The 26,161-nt window shown below is 37.7% G+C and overlaps 1 protein-coding gene across 2 annotated transcripts in view; it reads right to left on the bottom strand.

Annotated features, from left to right (window-relative positions):
• VPS8 (VPS8 subunit of CORVET complex) overlaps positions 1-26,161 on the bottom strand; it is a 247,869-nt gene that overhangs the window by 168,823 nt on the left and 52,885 nt on the right. For both annotated transcript variants that reach the window (XM_047732015.1, XM_047732018.1), the window contains one exon: positions 763-809. In XM_047732015.1, the coding sequence (XP_047587971.1) occupies positions 763-809 (47 nt within the window). The remainder of the gene's footprint in view (positions 1-762; positions 810-26,161) is intronic.

Raw genomic sequence — 26,161 nt, 5'->3', positions numbered from 1 at the left:
TGAAGATCTGGACTGATTCCAGTACTTATTAGTATTCAGTACATCTCTACATTTCAAATTCCTCATCTGGAAATGAGAAAAACATTACCTTACACAGCAATTATGAAGATTAAAGAAAATATGTAAAACTGATCCATAAACTAATGAGCCGCTTTAAAAGATAAATAACAAGGAAGGGAGTATGAAAAGTGGGGTAAAGAGAAAACCAAGTTACGAAAAGCTGTTATGGCTCTTATCAAGAGAGGAGATATTATTATTTTAAGTGTGAAAAAACTGTAAACTAGCAAAGATCGGTTAATTTGTATAGTTACCCACAAAGCCATATCAAGAGTTTATTAGTACTGCTATCTTTTCAACAAAAAGCTCTAAAAACCAACAGAAAAAGCACTCTGAATTTTGTCCTTTTTTGGGTGGTGTGTAAAACTGTGTTTCAGTGATAGCTCATCGAAGAGGATATATATACAGGACATGAATCATACACTTTAACTTTTAAGATCTTTTAGTAGGATTGCTCTTCTGTAAGTTATGTTTGCCTCCACTATCCAGCCACACAAACACATAGATGATACACCCACAGCATCTATTTTAGAAAAGTTAGTTTTAGTAGATAAATGCACTGAAAATTGTTAATTAAATTTCTGTAAATTAAACTTTCTTAAAAAACATATCCAAATTCATAGACTTCATAACAGTAAATTACAATATAAGCAAGAAGCAATCTGGGTTCAAAATAATTGAATCTGGCAGGCAGTGTATACTTACTTTCGCTCCAACAGCAGGCAGTAATCAACGATGACAGGCACCATGTCCTGAAGAGAAACCATAAAGAAAGCATTAGCACCACACCTCTGCCCATGGACCATTGGTTCGACATAATCAAAGTGGTATGCTTAAGACACTGGTAAATTGTTGGGAGAATAGAACTTTATACCATGCTTTTGTTAAGTAATTTGGTGCTAGGAGTCAAAAGTCTTAAAAATGTGAAAAGACTTTTACCTAGTAATTCCAGCTGGAAATTTATCCTAAATACATTTAAGAAAAGAAGTGTTTAATGCATTAAGGTTTTCACTGCAAATCTATAACAGAAGCAAAAGGAGAAGAGGGAGGAGAGGAAGAAATGGGAATTAAATATATAACGGGAATGTCATTAAGTAAATTTGCTATTGGAGTCAAATAGGTAGATATTACAAATTTACAAAGAGTTTACAACAACATAACAAATTTTAGGTGAAAACTATGCATTTATCTCACTACCTTATAAAGAAAATTTGCAAAGGAAAAGAAAAAAATGTGAAGAAAATACATCAAATTGATAACAGAATACAGCTGATCTTGTTGGTGGCTCAGGTGATTAAGGTTGTCCGCATTTTATCACAATCCTCCAAACCAGCTATTTTAAGGTTGATTTAACTTCTCGGTTTCATAACATTTTGATTGCTTTAAATTCATCTTGTATAGACTTGTATCAGTGAATGGCAACCCATAATTTTGGCCTTTTTCAAGAGAAACAGAAGCTTATTATTACTGGAAATTGTCAAGTAACCAAGCATTAGATTTCAGTAGTACTCTTTCATTTTCTGCTGGCTGTAGGGAAATGGTTTCCTTAAAAAAATAAAAATAAAAAAATAAAATCCTAGAAGGCCTAAGTTCTAGACAGGGAAAAAATACCACCAGGGGAGAAGGCACTATGTGAAGAAGAGAATACTACATGCTAATACTTGTTTGACAAAACAAATAAAACCGAGAAACCCTTACTATTTGAGAGAGGTATTAGAAGGACCTATAATCCTGAAACAATTATGAGGTTATACATGACCAGTTTGCTTCCTTTAGTCATCAACAGTTCTTACAACAAGATTTAAAATCTTATTTAGAGTCTTCAAAAACAGAACTAAAATAATTGAAAAGTGTTAGGTTATGTGAAAAATTATGTGACAAGTGTTCGAGTTACAGCAAGTGTCAACCCTGTGTGAGAATACAGTGGGCCAGATAATCTGGAGGGAAAAAAATCTCCCTAGATATTTAATTAAAATTCCTTACAAAACATGGCTGAGTTCCTAAGAAAGTAACGGCAATACGAGTTTAAAAATGAAAAGAGAACTGAAAACCAAAGCAATAAATATTAAGCTGTCACTGAGATTGTCTTATACATTTGTTGGTCACATTAAAAGCTTGGGTTTTAACATCAGAAAGAAGCTGAGACCTTAGATGCTTGCAACTTAAAAGACTGAAACAAATATCTTCCTAAAACCAGGATTCTTGAAAAGCTTCATCCTTAGTGAAAGGAAAAGGGGTGAGGGAGATCTACCTAAAAGCCTAGGAAGAGGCCAAGAAAGACTGTCTGTCTTAGCCTGGACTCAATGGGAGTAAATCTGTACTCTGTGAGAATCTATAATCAATATCCTGTCTGTAGGTGGATTTGAGATTTGAATTTACACGGTCTCCTTAGGACAGGAAAAGTCAAGGAAAAAATGGAGCATAAAAGATGATTCTGAGAAAGAATACTCTTGGGGCACTTGAAAGAGAAACAAATTCAAAATTTCTCTGGAGACAGTACTTAACACAGGCAAAATAAGTTCTACTGATAAAGACCTATTGAAAATGTGTTCTAAACAAAAAATTTTAAAGCACTAGACGAAATAATGCACCATGAGTAAACATCAGCAGAAACCACAAACAGCAGGGGTAGACTCTTAAAAGTTCAAGTATTATGAGAAACTAATATATTTAAAATTACTAAATGCAAAAATTAAAGAAGTGCTTGGCCTAGTACTAAGGATACACTACTAGAGAGAAATCAAGACTGAAATCATCAGATTCATACATTTAGCACGGATCACTATAGTGATTTTATGATGGGAGTATCTGGAAAACCAAGACTGAAGGTATAAGGCTATTATAGCAGTCAAAGTGAAATGGGGACTAAACTAGGGTAGTGACGGTAGACCTAAAACACAGCAGACAGAATTAAGAGCTATTTATAAAGGAAAACCCGAGCTTGGTGACAAATTGGTTGTGGGTTGGACGGGATAGGAAGGAGTCTATGATAACTCCCAAGCTTCTAGCTTACGTGACAGCTGAATGAAGATGTCACAAAATGAAATAAGGAATATAGGTAGAAGTGTTAGAAGAAAGAAACTAAGTGCAGTTTGGACTATAGCAGATTTTAGGAACGTCTTTACTTACATGCTGAATAATAAGAAATTGAGTAATCTAAAACATCAGGCTTAGAATTATAGATTTCTAGGAGTGCCTGGGCTGACTCTGTTAGTAGAGTATGCAACTCTTGATCTTGGGCCTGCGAGTTTGAGCCCCAAGCTGAGGTAGAGATTACTTTTTTAAAAAATTTTTTCAGTTAAAAAAAAAAAGATTATAGATTTCTAAGTTATAAGAGGAAACAATGTATATGGATAAACTTGTCCTGCGATAACAAACAGAGCTAGCAACCAGTGGACAATAACTATCCTAAGACTAAGAGCTACACTATGGTCAGAGGATAGAAACAAAATCCAACTCAAGACCAATCACAAAGGTATAAAAATCAGAAGGGCACACAGTTACAGATAGCTAAAGGATACAGAGCTTCAAAAAGGAAAGGTGAGGGGCACCTGGGTGGCTCAGTGGGTTACAGCCTCTGCTTTCGGCTCAGGTCATGATCCCAGGGTCCTGGGATCGAGCCCCACATCGGGCTCTCTGCTCGGCAGGGAGCCTGCTTCCTCCTCTCTCTCTGCCTGCCTCTCTGCCTACTTGTGATCTCTGTCTGACAAATAAATAAAATCTTTAAATAAAAAAAAAGGAGTCAAAATGGCGGAGAAGTAGCAGGCTGAGACTACTTCAGGTAGCGGGAGATCAGCTAGATAGCTTATCTAAAGATTGCAAACACCTACAAATCCAACGGGAGATCGAAGAGAAGAAGAACAGCAATTCTAGAAACAGAAAATCAACCACTTTCTGAAAGGTAGGACTGGCGGAGAAGTGAATCCAAAGCAACAGGAAGATAGACCGCGGGGGGAGGGGCTGGCTCCCGGCAAGCGGCAGAGCAATGGAGCACAAAATCAGGACTTTTAAAAGTCTGTTCCGCTGAGGGACATCGCTCCAGAGGCTTAACCGGGGTGAAGCCCACGAGGGGTCAGCATGGCCTCAGGTCCCGCAGGGTCACAGAAGGATCGGGGGTGTCTGAGTGTCGCAGAGCTTACAGGTATTAGAATGGGGAAGCCGGCTACAGAGACAGAGCCGAGGAGTGAGCTCTAAGCTTGGGGTTACCTTGAACCGGTGGCAGTCTCGGTCAGCTTGGAGCGCGGCCGGAGGCCAGGGTGACGGGAGTCATTGGGCGCTGTTCTCTGAGGGCGCACTGAGGAGTGGGGCCCTAGGCTCTCGGCTCCTCCGGGCTGGAGACTGGGAGGCCGCCATCTTCACTCCCGTCCTCCGGAACTCTACAGAAAGCGCTCAGGGAACAAAAGCTCCCGAAAGCAAACCCAAGCGGATTACTCAGCCCGGCCCCTGGTAAGGGCGGTGCAACTCCGCCTGGGGCAAATACACTTGAGAATCCCTACAACAGGCCCCTCCCCCAGAGGATCAACAAGAAATCCAAGTTCACCTACCAAGGAGTGCAGTTTCAATACCAAGGAGAGCAGCGGAATTCCAAAGGAGGAGAAAGCAAAGCACAGAACTCATGGCTTTCTCCCCATGATTCTTTAGCCTTGCAGTTAATTTTTTTTTCTTTTTCAATTTTTTTTCTCTTCTTCTGCTAAATTTTTTTAAATTTTACCCTTTTCTTTTTTTAACGTTTTTTTAACTAGTTTATCTAATATATACATATATTTTTTCCTTTTTATATTTTTTCTTTATTGGTTTTCTTTTTTTAATTGTTTCTTTTTTTTTTTTTTTCTTTCTGAACCTTTTTATCCCCTTTCTCCCCCCTCACGATTTGGGATCTCTTCTGATTTGGCTAAAGCATATTTTCCTGGGGTTGTTGCCCCCCTTTTAGTATTTTACTTGCTCCTTCATATACTCTTATCTGGACAAAATGACAAGGCGGAAAAATTCACCACAAAAAAAAGAACAAGAGGCAGTACCAAAGGCTAGGGACCTAATCAATACAGACATTGGTAATATGTCAGATCTAGAGTTCAGAATGACGATTCTCAAGGTTCTAGCCGGGCTCGAAAAAGACATGGAAGATATTAGAGAAACCCTCTTGGGAGATACAAAAGCCCTTTCTGGAGAAATAAAAGAACTAAAATCTAACCAAGTTGAAATTTAAAAAGCTATTAATGAGGTGCAATCAAAACTGGAGGCCCTCACTGCTAGGATAAATGAGGCAGAAGAAAGAATTAGCGATATAGAAGACCAAATGACAGAGAATAAAGAAGCTGAGCAAAAAAGGGACAAACAGCTACTGGACCACGAGGGGAGAATTTGAGAGATAAGTGATACCATAAGATGAAACAACATTAGAATAATTGGGATTCCAGAAGAAGAAGAAAGAGAGAGGGGAGCAGAAGGTATATTGGAAAGAATTATTGGAGAGAATTTCCCCAATATGGCAAAGGGAACAAGCATCAAAATCCAGGAGGTGCAGAGAACCCCCCTCAAAATCAATAAGAATAGGTCCACACCCCGTCACCTAATAGTAAAATTTACAAGTCTTAGTGACAAAGAGAAAATCCTGAAAGCAGCCCAGGAAAAGAAGTCTGTAACATACAATGGTAAAATATTAGATTGGCAGCAGACTTATCCACAGAGACCTGGCAAGCCAGAAAGAGCTGGCATGATATATTCAGAACACTAAACGAGAAAAACATGCAGCCAAGAATACTATATCCAGCTAGGCTATCATTGAAAATAGAAGGAGAGATTAAAAGCTTCCAGGACAAACAAAAACTGAAAGAATTTGCAAACACCAAACCAGCTCTACAGGAAATATTGAAAGGGGTCCTCTAAGCAAAGAGAGACCCTAAAAGTAGTAGATCAGAAAGGAACAGAGACAATATACAGTAACAGTCACCTTACAGGCAATACAATGGCACTAAATTCATATCTCTCAATAGTTACCCTGAATGTTAATGGGCTAAATGCCCCAATCAAAAGACACAGGGTATCAGAATGGATAAAAAAACAAAACCCATCTATATGTTGCCTACAAGAAACTCATTTTAAACCCGAAGACACCTCCAGATTTAAAGTGAGGGGGTGGAAAAGAATTTACCATGCTAATGGACATCAGAAGAAAGCAGGAGTGGCAATCCCAGAAGAAAGCAGGAGTGGCAATCCTTATATCAGATCAATTAGATTTTAAGCCAAAGACTATAATAAGAGATGAGGAAGGACACTATATCATACTCAAAGGATCTGTCCAACAAGAAGATCTAACAATTTTAAATATCTATGCCCCTAACGTGGGAGCAGCCAACTATATAAACCAATTAATAACAAAATCAAAGAAACACATCAACAATAATACAATAATAGTAGGGGACTTTAACACTCCCCTCACTGAAATGGACAGATCATCCAAGCAAAAGATCAACAAGGAAATAAAGGCCTTAAATGACACACTGGACCAGATGGACACCACAGATATATTCAGAACATTTCATCCCAAAGCAACAGAATACACATTCTTCTCTAGTGCACATGGAACATTCTCCAGAACAGATCACATCCTCGGTCCTAAATCAGGTCTCAACCGGTATCAAAAGATTGGGATTGTTCCCTGCATATTTTCAGACCACAATGCTCTGAAGCTAGAACTCAATCACAAGAGGAAATTTGGAAAGAACCCAAATACATGGAGACTAAACAGCATCCTTCTAAAGAATGAATGGGTCAACCAGGATATTAAAGAAGAATTGAAAAAATTCATGGATACAAATGGTAATGAAAACAATGGTTCAAAATCTGTGGGACACAACAAAGGCAGTCCTGAGAGGAAAATATATAGCGGTACAAGCCTTTCTCAAGAAACAAGAAAGGTCTCAGGTACACAACCTAACCCTACACCTAAAGGAGCTGGAGAAAGAACAAGAAAGAAACCCTAAACCCAGCAGGAGAAGAGAAATCATAAAGATCAGAGCGGAAATCAATGAAATAGAAACCAAAAAAACAATAGAACAAATCAATGAAACTAGGAGCTGGTTCTTTGAAAGAATTAATAAGATTGATAAACCCCTGGCCAGACTTATCAAAAAGAAAAGAGAAAGGACCCAGATAAATAAAACCATGAATGAAAGAGGAGAGATCACAACGAACACCAAAGAAATACAGACAATTATAAGAACATACTATGAGCAACTCTACGCCAACAAATTTGACAATCTGGAAGAAATGGATGTATTCCTAGAGACATATAAACTACCACAACTGAACCAGGAAGAAATAGAAAGCCTGAATAGACCCATAACCAGTAAGGAGATTGAAACAGTCATCAAAAATCTCCAAACAAACGAAAGCCCAGGGCCAGACGGCTTCCCGGGGGAATTCTACCAAACGTTTAAAGAAGAACTAATTCCTATTCTCCTGAAACTGTTCCAAAAAATAGAAATGGAAGGAAAACTTCCAAACTCATTTTATGAGACCAGCATCACCTTGATCCCAAAACCAGACAAGGATCCCATCAAAAAAGAGAACTACAGACCAATATCCTTGATGAACACAGATGCAAAAATTCTCACCAAAATACTAGCCAATAGGATTCAACAGTACATTAAAAGGATTATTCACCACGACCAAGTGGGATTTATTCCAGGGCTGCAAGGTTGGTTCAACATCCGCAAATCAATCAATGTGATACAACACATTAATAAAAGAAAGAACAAGAACCATATGATACTCTCCATAGATGCTGAAAAAGCATTTGACAAAGTACAGCATCCCTTCCTGATCAAAACTCTTCAAAGTGTAGGGATAGAGGGCACATACCTCAATATTATCAAAGCCATCTATGAAAAACCCACCACAAATATCATCCTCAATGGAGAAAAACTGAATGCTTTTCCGCTAAGGTCAGGAACACGGCAGGGATGTCCGTTATCACCACTGCTATTCAACATAGTATCAGAAGTCCTAGCCTCGGCAATTAGAAAACAAAAGGAAATTAAAGGCATCCAAATCGGCAAAGAAGAAGTCAGACTATCACTCTTTGCAGATGATATGATACTATATGTGGAAAACCCAAAAGATTCCACTCCAAAACTGCTAGAACTTGTACAGGAATTCAGTAAAGTGTCAGGATATAAAATTAATGCACAGAAATCAGTTGCATTTCTCTACACCAACAACAAGACAGAAGAAAGAGAAATTAAGGAGTCAGTCCCATTTACAATTGCACCCAAAACTATAAGATACCTAGGAATAAACCTAACCAAAGAGACTAAGAATCTATACACAGAAAACTATAAAGTACTCATGAAAGAAATTGAGGAAGACACAAAGAAATGAAAAAATGTTCCATGCTCCTGGATTGGAAGAATAAATATTGTGAAAATGTCTATGCTACCTAAAGCAATCTACACATTTAATGCAATTCCTATCAAAGTACCATCCATTTTTTTCAAAGAAATGGAACAAATAATCCTAAAATTTATATGGAACCAGAAAAGACCTCGAATAGCCAAAGGAATATTGGAAAAGAAAGCCAAAGTTGGTGGCATCACAATTCCGGACTTCAAGCTCTATTACAAAGCTGTCATCATCAAGACAGCATGGTAATGGCACAAAAACAGACACATAGATCAATGGAACAGAATAAAGAGCCCAGAAATAGACCCTCAACTCTACGGCCAACTAATCTTCGACAAAGCAGGAAAGAATGTCCAATGGAAAAAAGACAGCCTCTTCAACAAATGGTGTTGGGAATATTGGACAGCCACATGCAGAAAAATGAAATTGGATCATTTCCTTACACCACACACAAAATAGACTCAAAATGAGCTGAGGTCCTATATAAGGCTTCACATCCCAACCGTAAAGAGTAGATCAGAGGTTCTAATCCCCAAATACTTCATGAGGAAACTTCTATTTAAATAGCTTAAATGCGGAGAAAGGGGAACCCTCCTACACTGTTGGTGGGAATGCAAGCTGGTGCAACCACTCTGGAAAACAGCATGGAGGTTCCTCAAAATGTTGAAAATAGAACTACCCTATGACCCTGCAGTTGCACTGCTGGGTATTTACCCTAAAGATACAAACGTAGTGATCCGAAGGGGCACGTGCACCCGAATGTTTATAGCAGCAATGTCTACAATAGCCAAACTATGGAAAGAACCTAGATGTCCATCTACAGACGAATGGATAAAGAAGATGTGGTATATATACACAATGGAATACTACGCAGCCATCAAAAGAAATGAAATCTTGCCATTTGCGACGACGTGGATGGAACTAGAGGGTATCATGCTTAGCGAAATAAGTCAATCGGAGAAAGACAACTATCATATGATCTCCCTGATATGAGGGAGAGAAGATGCAACATGGGGGGTTAAGGGGGTAGGGGAAGAGTAAATGAAACAAGATGGGATTGGGAGGGAGACAAACCATAAGTGACTCTTAATCTCACAAAACAAACTGAGGGTTGATGGGGGGAGGGGAGTTGGGGGGGGTGGGGTTATGGACATTGGGGAGGCTATTTGCTATGGTGAGTGCTGTGAAGTGTGTAAACCTGGCGATTCACAGACCTGTACCCCTGGGGATAAAAATATATTATATGTTTATAAAAAAAAAAAAAAAAGGAAAGGTGATTGTCACTCTTTAATACTGCACTGAGGATGGATAAGATCTGGAAAGTGTTTATTAGACTTAGAAATTTGAATATCATTGGTACCTTTAATAAGTAGGTGTTTTATGTTCCTGATTAAACAGTAAGTACAGTGATCAGTGACATCCAGCTTGCAGACAACTGAGTGGTAAAGGCAATACTTGGTGGTATGTGAGGAGAAGGGAAGGAGAGAAAGAAGAGGAAGGAAGAGGGGGAAGGAAAGTGTCAGGGGCGGAAGGGGGAGGAAAAGAAACAGAAAACATCAATATATGTATAACTGGAATTCCTGAATAAGAAAACTCCAGCAGTGCAATTGAACAAACAGTTCAAGATACAACTCAAGAAAACTTTCCTGAAAGTAAAAAACAACAACAACAACAACAACAACAAACAGAGAGAGAGGGAGAGACTTAAATTTAGATATCGAAAGAACACATCATATGTTACAGAAAAAAATGGCCTTAAAATGGTTACACTGAGATCCAGTGCAGTAAAGTTACTGGATTCCAACAAGTAGTAAAGAAATAGCCAGAAGAAATGATAGGTCAGTTATGAAAGGGGGGAAAACATGTGCCAAGCTTACGATTTCCCCCACAGTGGTATTCAATGCCAGAATGTCAGAGAGCAGTATCTTCAAGATCCGTAAGAAAAGCCAAAATATTTTTCAATATAAAAGCTAGAGTCCAACAATTTGAAGACTTAACAACTCAAAAATGTTGTTTTCCTGATCCTTTCTTCATGAAACAGCTTCAGCAACTACAAAATGGCCAGGGAGACCACAGCAAAAGCAATGGTGATCAGCACGAACTACATTTAACAGCAAAAGTAAAACAAACTGATATCCTCTGACAATGAGTAAAAGATTTATATTAAGACAAACTGAGAGGAGAAAGGAAAGAAGGTGGGAGGTAGAAAAGATTCACTGGCTTCATCTGTAAGTTGGTAGTCAAAAGATATCCTTTAAAGCTCACAATTAAAACTGGAATTAAAAGCCTGTTTTAAGAGTCCAAGAGCAAATACTCAGATAATGGTTAAAATGTGGTAATGAAGGAGGGGTTGAGGTGAAAGGAAGAAGAAAAGGTATGCTAATTTTTAATCACTGCATGGGGAACTATACTTTTAGCTATAATCCTAAAGGTAATCATTGGAATTAAATACACATTCCCAATTATCAGAAGTACATGCACAAATAAGAAAAAGAGAAACTGGTTAAAGGCTTCCTTAAAAATATAAAAACAAAATACATTTGGCTTACCTCCCTTAAGAATCTTAAGAATTTTTAGTATCTTTGCTGAGAAAAACAAAAATCTGATATCTCAAAAAAACAAACCCCCAGCTCTATGTAGTAAACAAATACAAATACAAAGTGATCCAGAAAGAGTGAAAGTAAAAGAATAGGCAAAAGTACACCATGCAAAGAAAAATCAAAGGTGTGATATTTCTATCAGATAAAGTAAAATTCAGGCTAAAAGGGCAATTACATGAATAAATAAATCATAATGAAGATAAATTTCCTATTTCTATAGGCTAAATTACTCTATAGTACATACTGAATTATACAATGCTAACATTCATAAAGCACAAGATGGAAGGAAAAATAGAGAAAAGAACACAATCCAAAAGGCACTTTACTTCTCACTGTCCATGAGAAATCAGGTGGAGAACAATGAGCAAGGATTTAAAAGATCTATAAAAAAATCTGACTGATACTGAACTATTCTCTGTGAAAACACACAAAGCACTATATTTCAAATGCTCACTGAACACTAATGAAAACTGCATACTTTGGGCTACAAAGAAAATCCAAATAAACTCCCAAAGGTAGTACACACATTATCTGATCATGATACAATAAAACCAGAAAGCAATCACCTATCAGAAAATAAGGTACTTTTTCCACTTAAAAATAAACCTTCTCTAAAACTCTTTAAAGAAAGAATACCAAAGTTGAAGATTACATATGAAGACAATAATGAAAGTGATACATATTGAATTGATAGCCTTAAATAAGTTTATAAATTTATATTTTTAGAACACTCCATCCAAAAGCATCAAAATATATATTTTCTCAAGTACACAGAACATTCACTAAGATAGATTATGTATTTTAGGCCATAAAACAAGTTTCAAATTTAAAAAGATTCAAGTCATATGAAGTTTGTTTTCTGACCACAATGGAATTAAACTAGAAATTAACCAAGTAAGAATGACAAGATGATATCACTACAGATTCCCCAGGTATAAAAAGGGTAATTAAAATGTCATGAGCAATTTTTTCCCAATATAGAAGAAATATATAACCTCCTAAAAATTTGCACTGGTAGTTAAAAACCTTCCTACAAAGAAAACCCAAGGCCTTGATACTTTCAATGGCAAAGTCTCTTAAACATTTAAGGAAGAAACAATGCCAATTCTGTACAAACTCTTCCATAAAGTTGAAAAGCAGGGAATAATTCACAAATAATTCTATGAAGCCAGGACTACACCAATCCCAGAACTACATTACATTACAAGAAAGACATTATAAGACATTAAAGACATTACAAGAAAACAGATCATCGTTCCTCATGAACACAGATGTCCTTATAAAACAGATGATATATTTTAACCACATGACTTTGTCCCAGGTATACCAGGTTGATTTAACATTCAAAAACTAATCAATACAATTCACCATATTAACAAATGCAAAAAGAAAAACTGTGATCACATCTATAGACGCAGAAAAAGTTTGACAAAAGTCAACAGCATTCATTCCCAAAAATAAGACAATCTTAAGAAATTAAAAACAGAAATTCCATGGGGCACCTGGGTGGCTCAGTGGGTTAAGCTGCTGCCTTCGGCTCGGGTCATGATCTCGGGGTCCTGGGATCCAGTCCTGCATCGGGCTCTCTGCTCAGCAGGGAGCCTGCTTCCCTTTCTCTCTCTCTCTCTGCCTGCCTCTCTGCCTACTTGTGATCTATCTCTGTCAAATAAATAAATAAAATCTTAAAAAAAAACAAAAAACAGAAATTCCTCAACCTGATAATAGGCATCTTTGAAAAACTATAGTTAGCATCAAATTTATAAATCAAAGATTGATGCTTTCCCACTGACACTGGAACAAAACAAGGATGTCAACTCTCAAAATTTCTATTCAGCATCATACTGGAGGCCATACTAGAAACAGTGGAATAAGACCAGAAAAAAACAAAAGTCATTCAGATTGGAAAAGAAGAAATAGTTCTGTCTTTATTTGAAGACAACATGATTATCTATGTAGAAAATCCGATAGAATATTAGAGCTAATAAAGAAGAAGGAGTTTAGCAAGATTGCAGGATGTAAGTTCGATATACTAAAATCACCTGTTTTTCCATATATTAGAAACAAACACGCTGAAACCGAAATTTAAAAAAAAATACGATTTACAATAGTGTAACAAAATAAATACTATGCAACTACCAAAGGGGAAAAAGACATTCTCTATAAACTAATATAAAAATATCTCCAAGGTATATTAAGTGGGAAGACAGCACAAAATCGCATATGTAGTTTTCTATTATTTGTGCTAAAGGCAGAAAAAATATGAATGGGTGGGTGGCTACAGCTGTGTATATTTGCGTGTATTTACGTAAAGGAAATCTGGAAATATACATAAAAACTTAGTTACAATGGTAAGAGGCAGGTGGGAACTGGGCAGATGGCATCAGGGTGGAAACAGACTTTTCATTGTATACATTTTCATACTTTTTGATTTTTAAACCATATAGCTGTATAATTAATACAAAAAATTAAATTGAATGCTTAAAAAAGAATAGACTCAGGTAATACAACAATGCATAGTCAATCTCAACACTACAGAAATAAGTAGCTCACTCAAAGACACAAGGATATACCCAAATATGTCTAAGCTATATTTATATAGCTACAGACTACAGACTAGGGACGTTGCTAGGTTTGACTGATAGAGAGTTAACAAAACAGACGTATCTTATAATCTGGTACAAAGATTTTTTTTTTAAGTAGTTAACAATGAAGTATGATGAAAGTGGAGAGAGGGGCAATGTGAAATGCCAGGGAAATTTACAACAAGGAGGCCTCACCTAAGTCAGCCTTCCTTGAAATGGGACATTTAAATGAATACCTGAGAGACAGCAGTGACCAACCAAACTCTAGGGAAGAATGTGCCATCCAGTGAGAGGGAATAGTATCTTGAAGGGAGTCCAGATATAAGAGACAGCAGAGAACCTTGAAGACTGAGAGAGACATTGTGACCAGAGCACCAAAAATGAAGATTGGCACTGGATGAGGAAGGGAGAATGTGCAAGGTTCTGGACTTTATTCTAATTTAACGGAAAGCCACTGAAGGGTCCTTAAGCAGAGAACTAAGATTAAAAATTAAGAATTGTGACACTGTTACAAGTGGTTTGGTTTTAGAATACATGTGCAGACTTAAATGACTTCTTTGCAAATCTCTACTATATGCCACTTCCCAACTTCTGTTCTCTGCAGCACTTTTTAGTTTTCTTGGCCTAAACTCTCTCCAGTTCCAAATTTCTGCTCATTCCCTTTTCTTTCGTTATCCAAGGAACCTTGAAATACCTTAAAAAGCCTTGAAAAGAGGTTACATTGGAGACTTCCACTTTCAGGGAACTAGAGTAGACATTTGTTCCTATCTCTCCTACTAATGTAATTAAAAATCCTGGACAATATATACAACACAAACAGAAGACTCTGAAAGATAGAAGAAGGCAAACCTGCTGGGATCTCAGGACCTAAGGAAAGACACAGTGGTGAGCTCCCTGGTTCCTTTTTACCATATATCCCAGACTTGGAACTGAAGAAGCTTGATAACCTGGAAATGCCCATGCATACAGACAGAAAAAGGCACCATGAAAGCTACTCTCTCTAGCCAAAAAAGAAAGAAATGAAGAAAGAAAGAAAGAAAGAAAGAAAGGAAGAAGAAAGAAAGAAACAACATCAACAACAGAAAAGAAGGAATCTAGAAAAAGGAATTAAAAACAAAACAAAACAAAACAAAAAAAAACCTTGTAAGAATATCTGTTCTATTCTGGCCAAACACCACAGAAAAAACTGTGGCCCCACACTCACTGTGACAGTTAATTTTATGTATCGAGTTAGCTGGACGACAATGTATCTAAATATTTGGTCAACATTATTCTGGTGTGTCTGTAAAGCAGATTGCCCTCTCTAATGCAAATCTGCTCTTCTTGGGTCTCAGGCCTGCCAGCTTTCAGGATGGAACTACATCATTCGCCCTCCTGGTCCTCAGGCTTACAAGACTTGGACTGGAACTACACATTAGGTCTCCTGGGTCTCCAACTTGCCAACTCAAGATCTTGGGACTACATCAGCTTCCAGAATCAAGTGAGCTAGTAGTTCCTTATCATCTCTCTCTCTCTCTCTCTCTCTCTCTCTCTCTCTCTCTTCACACACACCCACACACCCATACTTTTTATGGTTGAAGCAAAAATCATAATACTGTGTGATGTGGTTCTATATGTATACAGATACAAATATAGATATAGATATATCTCCTATGGGTTCTGTTTCTATGGAAAACCTTGACTAACACATCCACCCTGCCAGCAAAAGCTGTGTGGAAAAACCTAGATTTCCACCCTCCACAGCATGTAACAAGGTACCCCAAATCTCCCTCCAATGAGCAGGATGGTATTGGAGAAGTCTAAGAAAGTGAAGACTTTCAATCCCAACAAGGCAGTGACAAATCCCTTCTCCTCCCACATGGAGAGTGCTAGTGGCATTCCTGTAATAAAGCCCAATGGGGTAGTGTCAGAGGAGACTTAGAGAGAATGAGAACTTTCGCCAATGCCCAATCCAGTGGTAGTGATGCTACTGTCACAATGAGTTAATGGAGGCCACATAGGGAAGAGCAATGAGGCATTCCTATCCCTAACTAACCAGTGAAGTTTCAGAGAAGACTTAGTAAGGAGAACTCCCATTTCTGTCCAGCAGTAAGGATGAGCACCCTCTAACAGGTATCAATGGAGGGGAACCTGTACTCTTACCCCCACCTACCAGTAAGGTAGGACCCCTTCCCTTGTCAGAGCAGTATCAGAGGGAAGCAGCTAAAACAGAAGTTTAAACAAGATCTGGAGTCTCACAACCTAACACTCACAATGTCTAGGCTTCCAAAGGAAATCACAAATCATACCAAGAACCAAAAAGATCTCAAACTGAATTAAAAAGTGATAATCAACAGATGCCAACACAAATATGACAGATGTCAGATGGTCTGACAAAGACTTTTAAAGCAGCCATGATAAAACTGCTTCAATAATTATAATTACATATTAAAACAAATAAGAACACAGAAAGTTTCACCCAGGAAATAGAAGATATAAAGAAAAGCCAAATGGAAATTTTACAACTAAAAAATACAATAGCTGCATTTTTTAAAAAACTCAGAGGATTCAACAACATAATAGATGGTTCAGAGGAAAAAATGAACTGGAAGAAATAACAAACAGAAATTTCCAATCTAAAGGAGAAAACAGGCTGAAAAAATAAATAAGTAAATAAATAAACTGACACCCAGGTACCTATGGGACTAGAACAAAAGACCTAACGTATCATCAGAGTCTCAGAAAAGGAAAAGATAAAGAGTAGAACTGAAGAAGTATTTGAAGATATAATGGCCAAAAACATCCCAAATTTGGCAGAAGACACAAATACACAGATTTATCCACATATGACCAATCTAAAGGAATCCACACCAGATTTTTAAGCTTCTGAAAACTAAAGACAAAGCAACAACAACAACCCAGAAATCTTCAAAGTGGCTTGAAAGAGATGACAACTTAGCTCTAAGAGAACAATTTGAATGACTATATTTCTCATCAGCAACCAGGGAGGTTAGAGCAAGTGGCACAGTATTTCTCAAGTGCTGAAAGTAAGTAACTGTCAACTTAAAATCCTAAGTCCAGTGAAAGAACCTTGAAGTATGATGGGGCAATCAAGACATTCTAAGATGAAGACACTTTACTGTCAACAAAACTACCCCGAAAGAATGGTTAATGCAAGTTTTCTAAACAGAAAGGAAACAATAAAAGAATGGACACCATGGAACATCAGGAAAGAAGAAAGAACATGATAAGCAAAAACAAGGGTAAATGTAATAGACATTCCTTGTCTTGAACTTTCTTATGTGTTATGATTGAAGCAAAAATTATAATCCTGTGGAATGTGGTTTTAAAAGAAGAGTAGGAAGGGAATAAAACTCAGAAACAAAAAGCAGCAAACTATTGACAGATGCAACAACCTAGATGAATCACCAGAAAATTATGTTGAGTTTAAGATTAAAAAAAAAGCCAATCCCCAAAGCCTACATACTATATAATTCCATTTACATAACTTCTTGAAATAACAAAATTATAGAAAGAGAAATAATTAATGGTTGCCAGGGCCTAAGAAGGGGATGAGGGTGGGAGGAAAGAAGCTGTGGCTGTAAAAGGGCAAAATGAGAGATCCTTATGGTGATGGAAATGTTCTGTATCTTTACTATACTAGTTAATAAGCTGGTTATGCAGTTGTACTATGGTTTTACAAGATGTGCCCATTGGGGAAAACCACATTAAAGGTACTTAGAATCTCTCTGTATTATTTCTTACAACTAAATATAAATCTACAATTATCCTAAAACAAAATTAATTTTAAAAAAAGAAAAAGGATACACAGAGTTCTCAACTCACTTAAATAGAGCTAACTCATTCAAATTAATGCTTTCACTGGCTTCCTAAAGAAACCAAGTCCTTATCAATTTTGAACATTTAGAACTATAAACAAAATGAAATATTAAAGCCAAATCCATTTCTATATATTAAACCTTCCTTTCCAGTATCCAATTATGAAGAGACAAACTAGACTGTCCAGTGGATTACCCCTGGTGGCAATCTCTTAGATGCCTGAAAATAAGCTAGGTAGGATCAGTAGCTCTCCATCTCCCAAGAACAAGGACTAAGTGCAGACCCAACTTTGCAGAGGATCTGTAGTCAGAGGGAGGCAGCTGACATTCCAGGACTACTGTACACCACCTTGAGCAGCTGGTGCCCAAGCTCAGATGATCACCCCACTTAGCTCACTGGGAAGGTCGCTCCCACAAAGCCCTAAAAGAAAGGAGAATGGAAAAGGAGAGGTCCTTCTCTTGAAGCAAAACCTCAGTCCATCTGGTCAGACCTGGTCTAAACATGCCTCTTCATGGGATACTGAGAGATCAAGGGCCCGCATACAAACTTCTGACCCTTCTCCATTAAGTTCAGCCTGTGCTGGTGCTGCTTGTGGCTATCTACCTGAAGTCTTTCAACACAAACACAATGAGCAACCCCTGCTTTAAGAAGATTCCTCTCGGTCTCAAAACGTTGCAGAATGCCTCTGAAAAATGGCTGAATTTTTGGTTTCCAACATTAAAAAAAAGAGAAAGCAAGTATTTCTCTAATCTCTTCTTCAATGCACAGTGCTATAAACTGGCCGCAGGGAACTGCTTGTTAGATATATGCATATATTTAAGATTAAGGAAGCAATAGATATGTGAATAAAACACTGACCTGACAGGCAGAAAACCTAAATTTAAGCCTGGCAATTGTTTCAGTGAATAGATCATTTTATTGCATTTTTTTGGTTTTATTTGTTTTTTAATTTGACAGAGGCAGACAGAGAAAGAACACAAGCATGAGGAGCTGCAGAAGGAGAGGGAGAAGCAGGCTCCCCACTGAACTAACTCCCCAAGTTTAGCAAGGAACCCGACACAGGGTTCACTATCCCAGGACTCTGGGATCATGACCTGAGCCAAAGGTAGCCACATAACGGACTGAACCACCCAGGTGCCCCAATCATTTTATCGCACTGTGACTATCTTACCATCCACCAACTGAAGATATCATCTCTGGCTTACCCTCTTTCATAGGGATGATGTGACAAGAAATGAGATAGCAAATACAGATTCCTTTGCTTTTTGGAGCAGTGGCATTCATTCTCATAATTTGTATTCTAGAAGTCAACCAGGCAATGAAAACTGAATTTCTTGAAGATGATTCAAAATTTTAACAAAGCCTAGAAAATGTGTGTGTGTGTGTGTGTGTGTGTGTGTGTGTGTGTGTACATGTATGTGTATACAGAATAGATAGGCATTCCTAAACACACACACACAGAGACAGGCCAATAGATCTATCTTCACGGGCTATCAGAGGTAGGCAGCTGTATTCTAGTATTAGTATACAAACACCATGAGCAGCTATGCAGATATAAGTGTCTCTCTGTACGTGTATGGATACTTTTCCTTTTTTTTTCCAAGTATGATAACAAAACAATCTTCTAGGAAAGACCTAACTCCCCAGAACCAACATGTTAATCAAACCTCTGGAATAAGGTGGTGTGCTAGACACCAACACTGTTTTCCCTTCCTCAAATCCCCTCAAGAAAGCATGAGTTAGACAAAGAAGCCTCCTATTGCTTCACTCTGCGTTCAGCTTTCAGTCTCTGTTCACTCTTTGGCATGAACTCCTGATACAAAAACATATGCCAACAGCTGCTACAACCATGGCCTTGAATGACCAGCTTCTCATGGAGGGGAAAATGAAGCAGGAAAGAGAGCCTAAGAACAATTAATGTAAGGCTTTACTTTTAAGATCTTTTAAAGTGATATTATTTTTCTAATCCTAATTAGCTTGCTTCATATAATTAAAATGCCTCACATTTCTTTATACCTCTACCTTGTTTCATAAACAAACATGAGTGTAGCAAGATAAAAATATTCCAAAAAACATGAAACTGCTTCCACAGCTAACTAACCAGCTTCTGAGTTTAGAACACTGTTAGGAGAGACTTCTGATACCAGAGAAGCCAAAGGGACAGTTTCAAGAAGTCATTAACTGTGCTGAATGCTATGGAAGACCAGTAAGATGAAAAATAAATCCACAATCATTCAAATATAATTACTACAACTATATTAAAATGAATTCATTTCATATTTTTATTTTATATATTTCAATATCTTCCTAAAACATATATTACTTAGTCCTCTCTTTTTCAAAGTGAACTATTTAACAACATACTGGTCTCAGATAATCAAAGAATATAAAGTGTGCATGAAACCTAGCAGAGTACAGGGCGAAGGCTCCTTGAACCACCCAGCCTGGATGCCTATCATGATTCTATTTACTGGTTGTATGATGTCAGGGAAGTTATTCAACCCTCTGTGTGTCTGTTTATACCTGTAAACATCTGTAAAATGGATATATAATTACTCAAGCATGTTATGAAGATTAAATGAGATACTTGCCAGGCACACAGCGCACAATAATATTAGCCATGGTTATGGACATCTGTGTTGTGTATGCTAAGTTCTATTCTCAGTTCAAACCTCCCAGAGCTGGGTTTAAAACATACACCCCAGGGCTGCCTGGCTGGCTCAGTCAGTAGAGCATGTGACTCTTGATCTTCAGTTTGTGAGTTTAAGCCCCGTGTTGGGAGTGGGAGCCTAAGTAAAAAACACACACATATGCACAAGACAACTGTAAACAACATAAACACATGTTTCAAAAAAAATAATCTGTCAACATATATTTCTCAAATCAAGGGCACTAAACCAGATGCTGGGAAAAAATCAGTCCCTAGACTTACAAGTTTAGCTGGGAAAGACTGACACTGCGTAAGTAATTTAAGTGCATGGCATTTTACAAATAAATGCTCCTGACTTAATCTGGGAGTCAGAGGAAGTGACATTTAAGCTCAGACTTGAAAATAAACAGGACCTGGTTAATCTAAAAGAAGTAGGAAAGAATTTTTATGCGGGGAGAACACCATGGGAAAAGGTGCTGAGTTAAGAGAGAATAGGGATATCAAGAGACTGAAATCTCTAATATGGTAGGGACACAGAGAATGGGGGAGTGGGGGGATATATAATGAAGACCCTTAGAGACTGCTAGGGAATTTAGTCTTTACTCCAGGACAATGGTCTTTAAAATATCTTAAACCCCAGAGAGTCTCGTGCCTACCACTGATACACGGTTTTTTTTTTTGTTTTGTTTTGTTTTTTAAGATTTTATTTATTTATTTGAAGGAGATAACAAGTAGGCAGAGCAGCAGGCAGAGAGAGAGAGGGAAAGCAGGCTCCCTGTTGAGCAGAGAGCCCGATGTGGGGGGGCTCGATCCCAGGACCCTGGGATCATGACCTGAGCCGAAAACAGAGGCTTAACCCACTAAGCCACCCAGGCGCCCTAATACACGTTTTTTCCTCTAGAACAAAGCGTGGGAAGGATACGTACAGGAAGCAGCTATGGTACTATACCAAGAGGAGATGACAGCGACACGCACCAGGATAGTGGCAGAATGGATGGCAGGATGTAAACAGAGTAGACAAACAGTCAAGGGGCTGAATTGATAGGAACGAGTGAAAGACAAGAATCACTCAACTTGTTTTAGGTGTATGGTGGATCCATTCCCTTAAACAGGGACCATCAGCAAAGGCTTCCTGAAGGGACGTTCCTGAGCTTGAGGTACTTCTAAAACAGCCCAGCAGAGATGTAAATGGGCAACTTACTACATGGATCTCAGAACTTAGAAAACAACCTAGGTTAGAGATACTGGTAAGATAGTCCTTTGTCTTTGTAATGATTCCTAAACTTTAACCTGCTTAAGAGTCACCGCAGGGGCTGATTGCAAATCGTGATCACCAATCCCAGAAAGCCTGATTCAGCAGACCTGGTAAATAATTCAAGAAAAAGCATTGTTAACCAATCCTCTCAAGTGATTTTAAAGATAAATGGTCTAGACAACATCTTGAGAACACTGCTTCAGAAATAAAAAACAAGCGGATTGTGAAGAATTTTAACATTTATTGGTTAAAGAGAAGAAGAGGAAGAAGAATGAACAAAGCAAGCCAGTAAGCAGCAAGAGAGATACAAGAAACCTGGAATGTAGGACACCAGAGAAGTCAAAGGGACAGAATGATTCAAGAAGTCATTAACTGTGTCAGACTATACTGAGGACCACTAAGAGGAAGGATAAAAGAGTCCAATGAATTTACAGACATGGAATGAGAGAGCAGTGAGTAATGAAGACAATACCTATGAGATGTTTGGGTCTGTAAAGGACATGCAAATAAGAGGCAGCAGGCTTTTGGGGATGGCATGGGGCTAAGAAGGGATTTATTTGTTGTTTGACTTTGTTTGGGGATGCAAAACACTTAACCAGAAAAAAAAGTGAGGCTCAAGATGTATGAGACAGAGAACACTTTAATTCCTTTTAATCCTACTAGTTATTATACAAATATAGGTTCAAATCTTTTCTCAGATAAATAGAAGCCACAGCCTATCAAAAATGCTATGAGATCCCAAAGTTATTTTCTACAGTTAAGAAAGGACAAAATGTTGATTGGTCTTTGGAAAAAAGCAAAAATACTGAGTGGTATTATATATCCGGACTCTAAGGAAAAGGTGAGGCTCCTCATCAAAGGTAAAGATGAAAATGGAGGCAGCAGGCACGAGTGCCACCTGCTGGTAAAATATAAATTCTCAGTATTCTGACTGAAATAGAAACCAGTCTTACTATAAATTTCAACTAACTGGATAAGAAGTTATCTTTCCAATGATCATTTCTTCACACTGATACAAAATATCAGATCTTCCCACCCCACAAAGAAAGTCTTTGGTCAACTGGTCTTCCTCTCTTTATTTCAGAACATTCAACAGTAGGAGGCACATAAATCCAAGACCTTTTACATTTTCCCTGGGTAATTTTGAACTGAAATACACCTCTTCCTAATTTCTATCCACTGATACCATCCTTCCTTCTGCTGTAATACAGTAAATCCCCATACTGAAGCCCTTCCTCATCTGAAGGCAGGCATGTCTCCACTTACCTAGCCATCAGATTAAACAAACCCAGTACAGTTTTTTTCAAATGCTGTTCTTTAAATCTCCTACCATCCCGGTCATGGGATGTAGCTTAATCTGTCAATAGTCCATAAAGTATCTCAGAACTTTTATTTCCAACAGTGGTACTATTACTTACCTTTATCTGGGCCTCCCTACACTATTGGCTAAGTTTGTGGTCAACTGAAGTCCTGTCCAGCGAGATCTTCCCAATCCAGTACTCATGTAATTTGATTATTTGGACCTAATGCAGCCCTGACATTCATCCTTGTTAAATTTCACCTCGTAACAATTTTGACAGCAATCTGTCAAAATCATTCTGAACCTTGATTCTTAGTGCCACCTAAATTTCATAGGTCACTCACTAAATCTTCATCCAAATCAATCATAAAAAATGGGATAAGAAAGAGCCCTGAAATGCAATTAATACTAAGCCACCAAAGAATATTCTTTTGGGTAGGGATGTTTATCTAGCTGCAAATCTGTTTACTATTTACCAATCTATTTACTACTCGGTAATCTATTTCAGCCATTAGGATAATGGAAAATTTACATAAATGCCTGAATGAAAACAAGGTATCATGTAATAGGCATTCCATGAATATACTGTCCTCATATTCCTTTCAAAAAGGTAATTTATAAGCTTAATGTGGTCATTTTCAAGTGAACTCGTAAAATGTTCATAAACCACACTGCATACTTTCTTAAGTCCTCTTCCTTTTAAAAAGATCCACTTTAAGAATCAACCTATTTAATGATTTCACGATCAACTATTTAAGACTAAACACTTAAAATGGCGGACTTGTGGCCAACCATACATATATTTCACTCATCCTAATGGGCTGAAGATCACCTTTTCCAGAATAAAATTGTCCTCCTGAGTGAAATAAATTGTGTCTATTCTGCTTAGGCATCCATGCTTAATTGAACATACTTTATTTAAAAATGAATCCAAAGTTACTTAAAAACTATGAATAGCAACACAGATTGTTCAAACAGTATCTGGGTTATAATTCCACTGGGTTTTGAGATTTAAACAATCATTGTGCAACGAACTATATGTCACATTTGCTGGGCTTCAGCTTTTCCTTTAATGTATTTTTAACTAGGCTTTTCCAATCTAAAGACCATGCTCTCTGAGTGCTCATGAAATTGGAAGGAAAATAAGAAGTGCCGTTCTTTAGTACAGTATAGCAGTCCAGACGTGTACTCTGAAGCCTAACTTCCTGGATTCTAATCCCAGCTCTATCATTTATGAACTGTGTAACCTGGAACAGGTTACTTAACCTCTCTGTCCCTCAGTCTCATCTGTAAATGTGAATAATTACAGTACCCACCTTACAGAGTTATGGAAGAATTAAATGAGTTACTATGTGTAAAGCATTAACAGTGCCTACCACAAAGTGAGCATTAAATGGGTTCGATGTTTGCTGTAATTCTCATTCTTGGTCCCCTGTTAACATCAGTCACCTTTTCTCATGGGTCCTTTCCCTACACTTGCTCTGAAAAACAATTATGTAAAACAACAGTTAGTTAGGAGCTGGGCGAAACCAGAAAGGCCTAGACTGGAGTACTGACCTCACCACTTACGAGCATTGCTACCCTGGAAAATCACCCAAGTTCTCCCAGCTCAACTTCCCTCATCCATGCAATGGGGATTAAAAACAGCATCCATCTTCATGGAGTTGTTGTGAGAACTAAATAAAAATTATTAAAAAAAAAAAAAAAAACTTTACATAGTACTTGGCATGTAGTAGATCCTCAGTGTATCTTGGTCAAAATCCCTTTTTGGTAGCCCTCAGCATTTTGGGAGGCACAGCCCAGGGACTATTTTCCTTTCTTATAGGTTCATGATGCCTTTGACATATATCTTTGATTATCTGCCTCTCTCCATCTTTCATAGCTGATCTGTGCTTTGTAGACAGATACTTCTCTCGACATTCCTCCCCATTTCCTTTGTCTTTGAATTTTTGTGGTTATTATGTCAAAATTTAAGAATTTCCTGTTCTTTGTGAACCCATTTGTTTTTTGAAGCCTAGAACCATGAGATTGTGCCCATGTTTTTCTTCTGAAACATGTGCTTTCTAAAATATAAGATTCAAGCTGAGCTTATTTCTCAACATTATTACAATCTTCTAAATAAAGTGGTTATTTTTTTTCCCCTCAAGAGTCTATCCATTCTATTTCCTCAATCACTGGTAAAAAATAAACCCAGAATAATGGTTCCTACCACTGTTTCCTTTACCTTCTAGAAGACTTAATCGCTAATCAAAAATTGCAGCAGATCTCTTTCAGCAGAATGAAACTTCCAGTGTATATCTAAAAAACACATCCCCATTATGGTGTGTTTCTCCGTAAATTTTATAATCTGTACTAGAAACAATCATCTATATCCCTGTCATGCACGATTCTTTTGCATTTCTCCACCAGAACATCACCTTCTTTTCCTTTCTTCTTTTACAGCTCTCTGCCACATCCTTCTCCAGCACAGTGGTTTCTGTATCACACATATACACACACCCCTCATAAGTCCCTCCAAGTGTTCCCTATTAGAGGTCTCTTCCAAAAAGCACACCTTTCAATGGCCAGAGTTCTTTCATAAATACCATCCCATCATTTCTTGGTAACAGACATCTCCTTGTTAAAATACTGCATTCTATATATACTGCAATGATATACATATTTATATACAAGGCATTATTGCCAAATAGTATTGTTCCTGAGTGCTTTCTTTCTGCTATGTCTTCCTCCTAAGTTATCTGATTTCATAATTTCATTGGGGCTTATTCCTCTACTTTACTGATAAATCTAATGAGCCTACAACCAAACTAATAAAAGTTACTCTGCCAGAAGCCTGCTACTGTGGCATTAAAGAGCACAGATCAGGAAACCAAATCCTTCGCTCATACCCTCCAGCTCTTAACTGCACTATCTATCCTTGTCTTCCAAAGTTACTAACATTGAATGAAGATAAGAAAATATCTAAGCTGTGCCTGCTCTTCAGAACATCAAAACTCCTAGATTTCTTCTAAGTATTTCCATTAATGTACACCAACATTCTTTTGACTGGATTGCAAACTTTAAGAAAGCAAGGACCATGTTTATTTTACACACTACAAGCCTGCCTCTGAACGTCTCATAGCTAAGAACGGTTTTTAAATTTTTTAAGCACTGTTTAAAAAAAAAAAAGAAAGAAAACAAAGAGGAATATGTGACAGAGACCATATGGCCCCTTCACAAAGCCTAAATTTTCCCATCTGGTCCTTTTTAGAAAGTGTTTGTTGACCCTTCAATTTTTGTTAAAAGTGAAGGTAGGGAACGGAGAGGTGAGGGAGCTTAAAAATGGAAAAGGACAAACAGAGATTTGCAATAAATATAACTGAAGACACTACCAACAGTACAAATCACATAATAAGAGTTGTACAGGTCTTTAAATTGTTCCTCGCCTTCCATTTTCATGGATTCCAAGAGAAACTGAGGATCTTTCATTGCATATTTTAGAGATCTTGGGAAGGG

The sequence above is a fragment of the Lutra lutra genome, chromosome 1 (genome assembly GCF_902655055.1).
Source record: "Lutra lutra chromosome 1, mLutLut1.2, whole genome shotgun sequence".
Lineage (NCBI taxonomy): Eukaryota > Metazoa > Chordata > Mammalia > Carnivora > Mustelidae > Lutra > Lutra lutra.
Note: the sequence above shows the minus strand (reverse complement) of the source record. Positions and strands in the feature narration are given on the sequence as shown.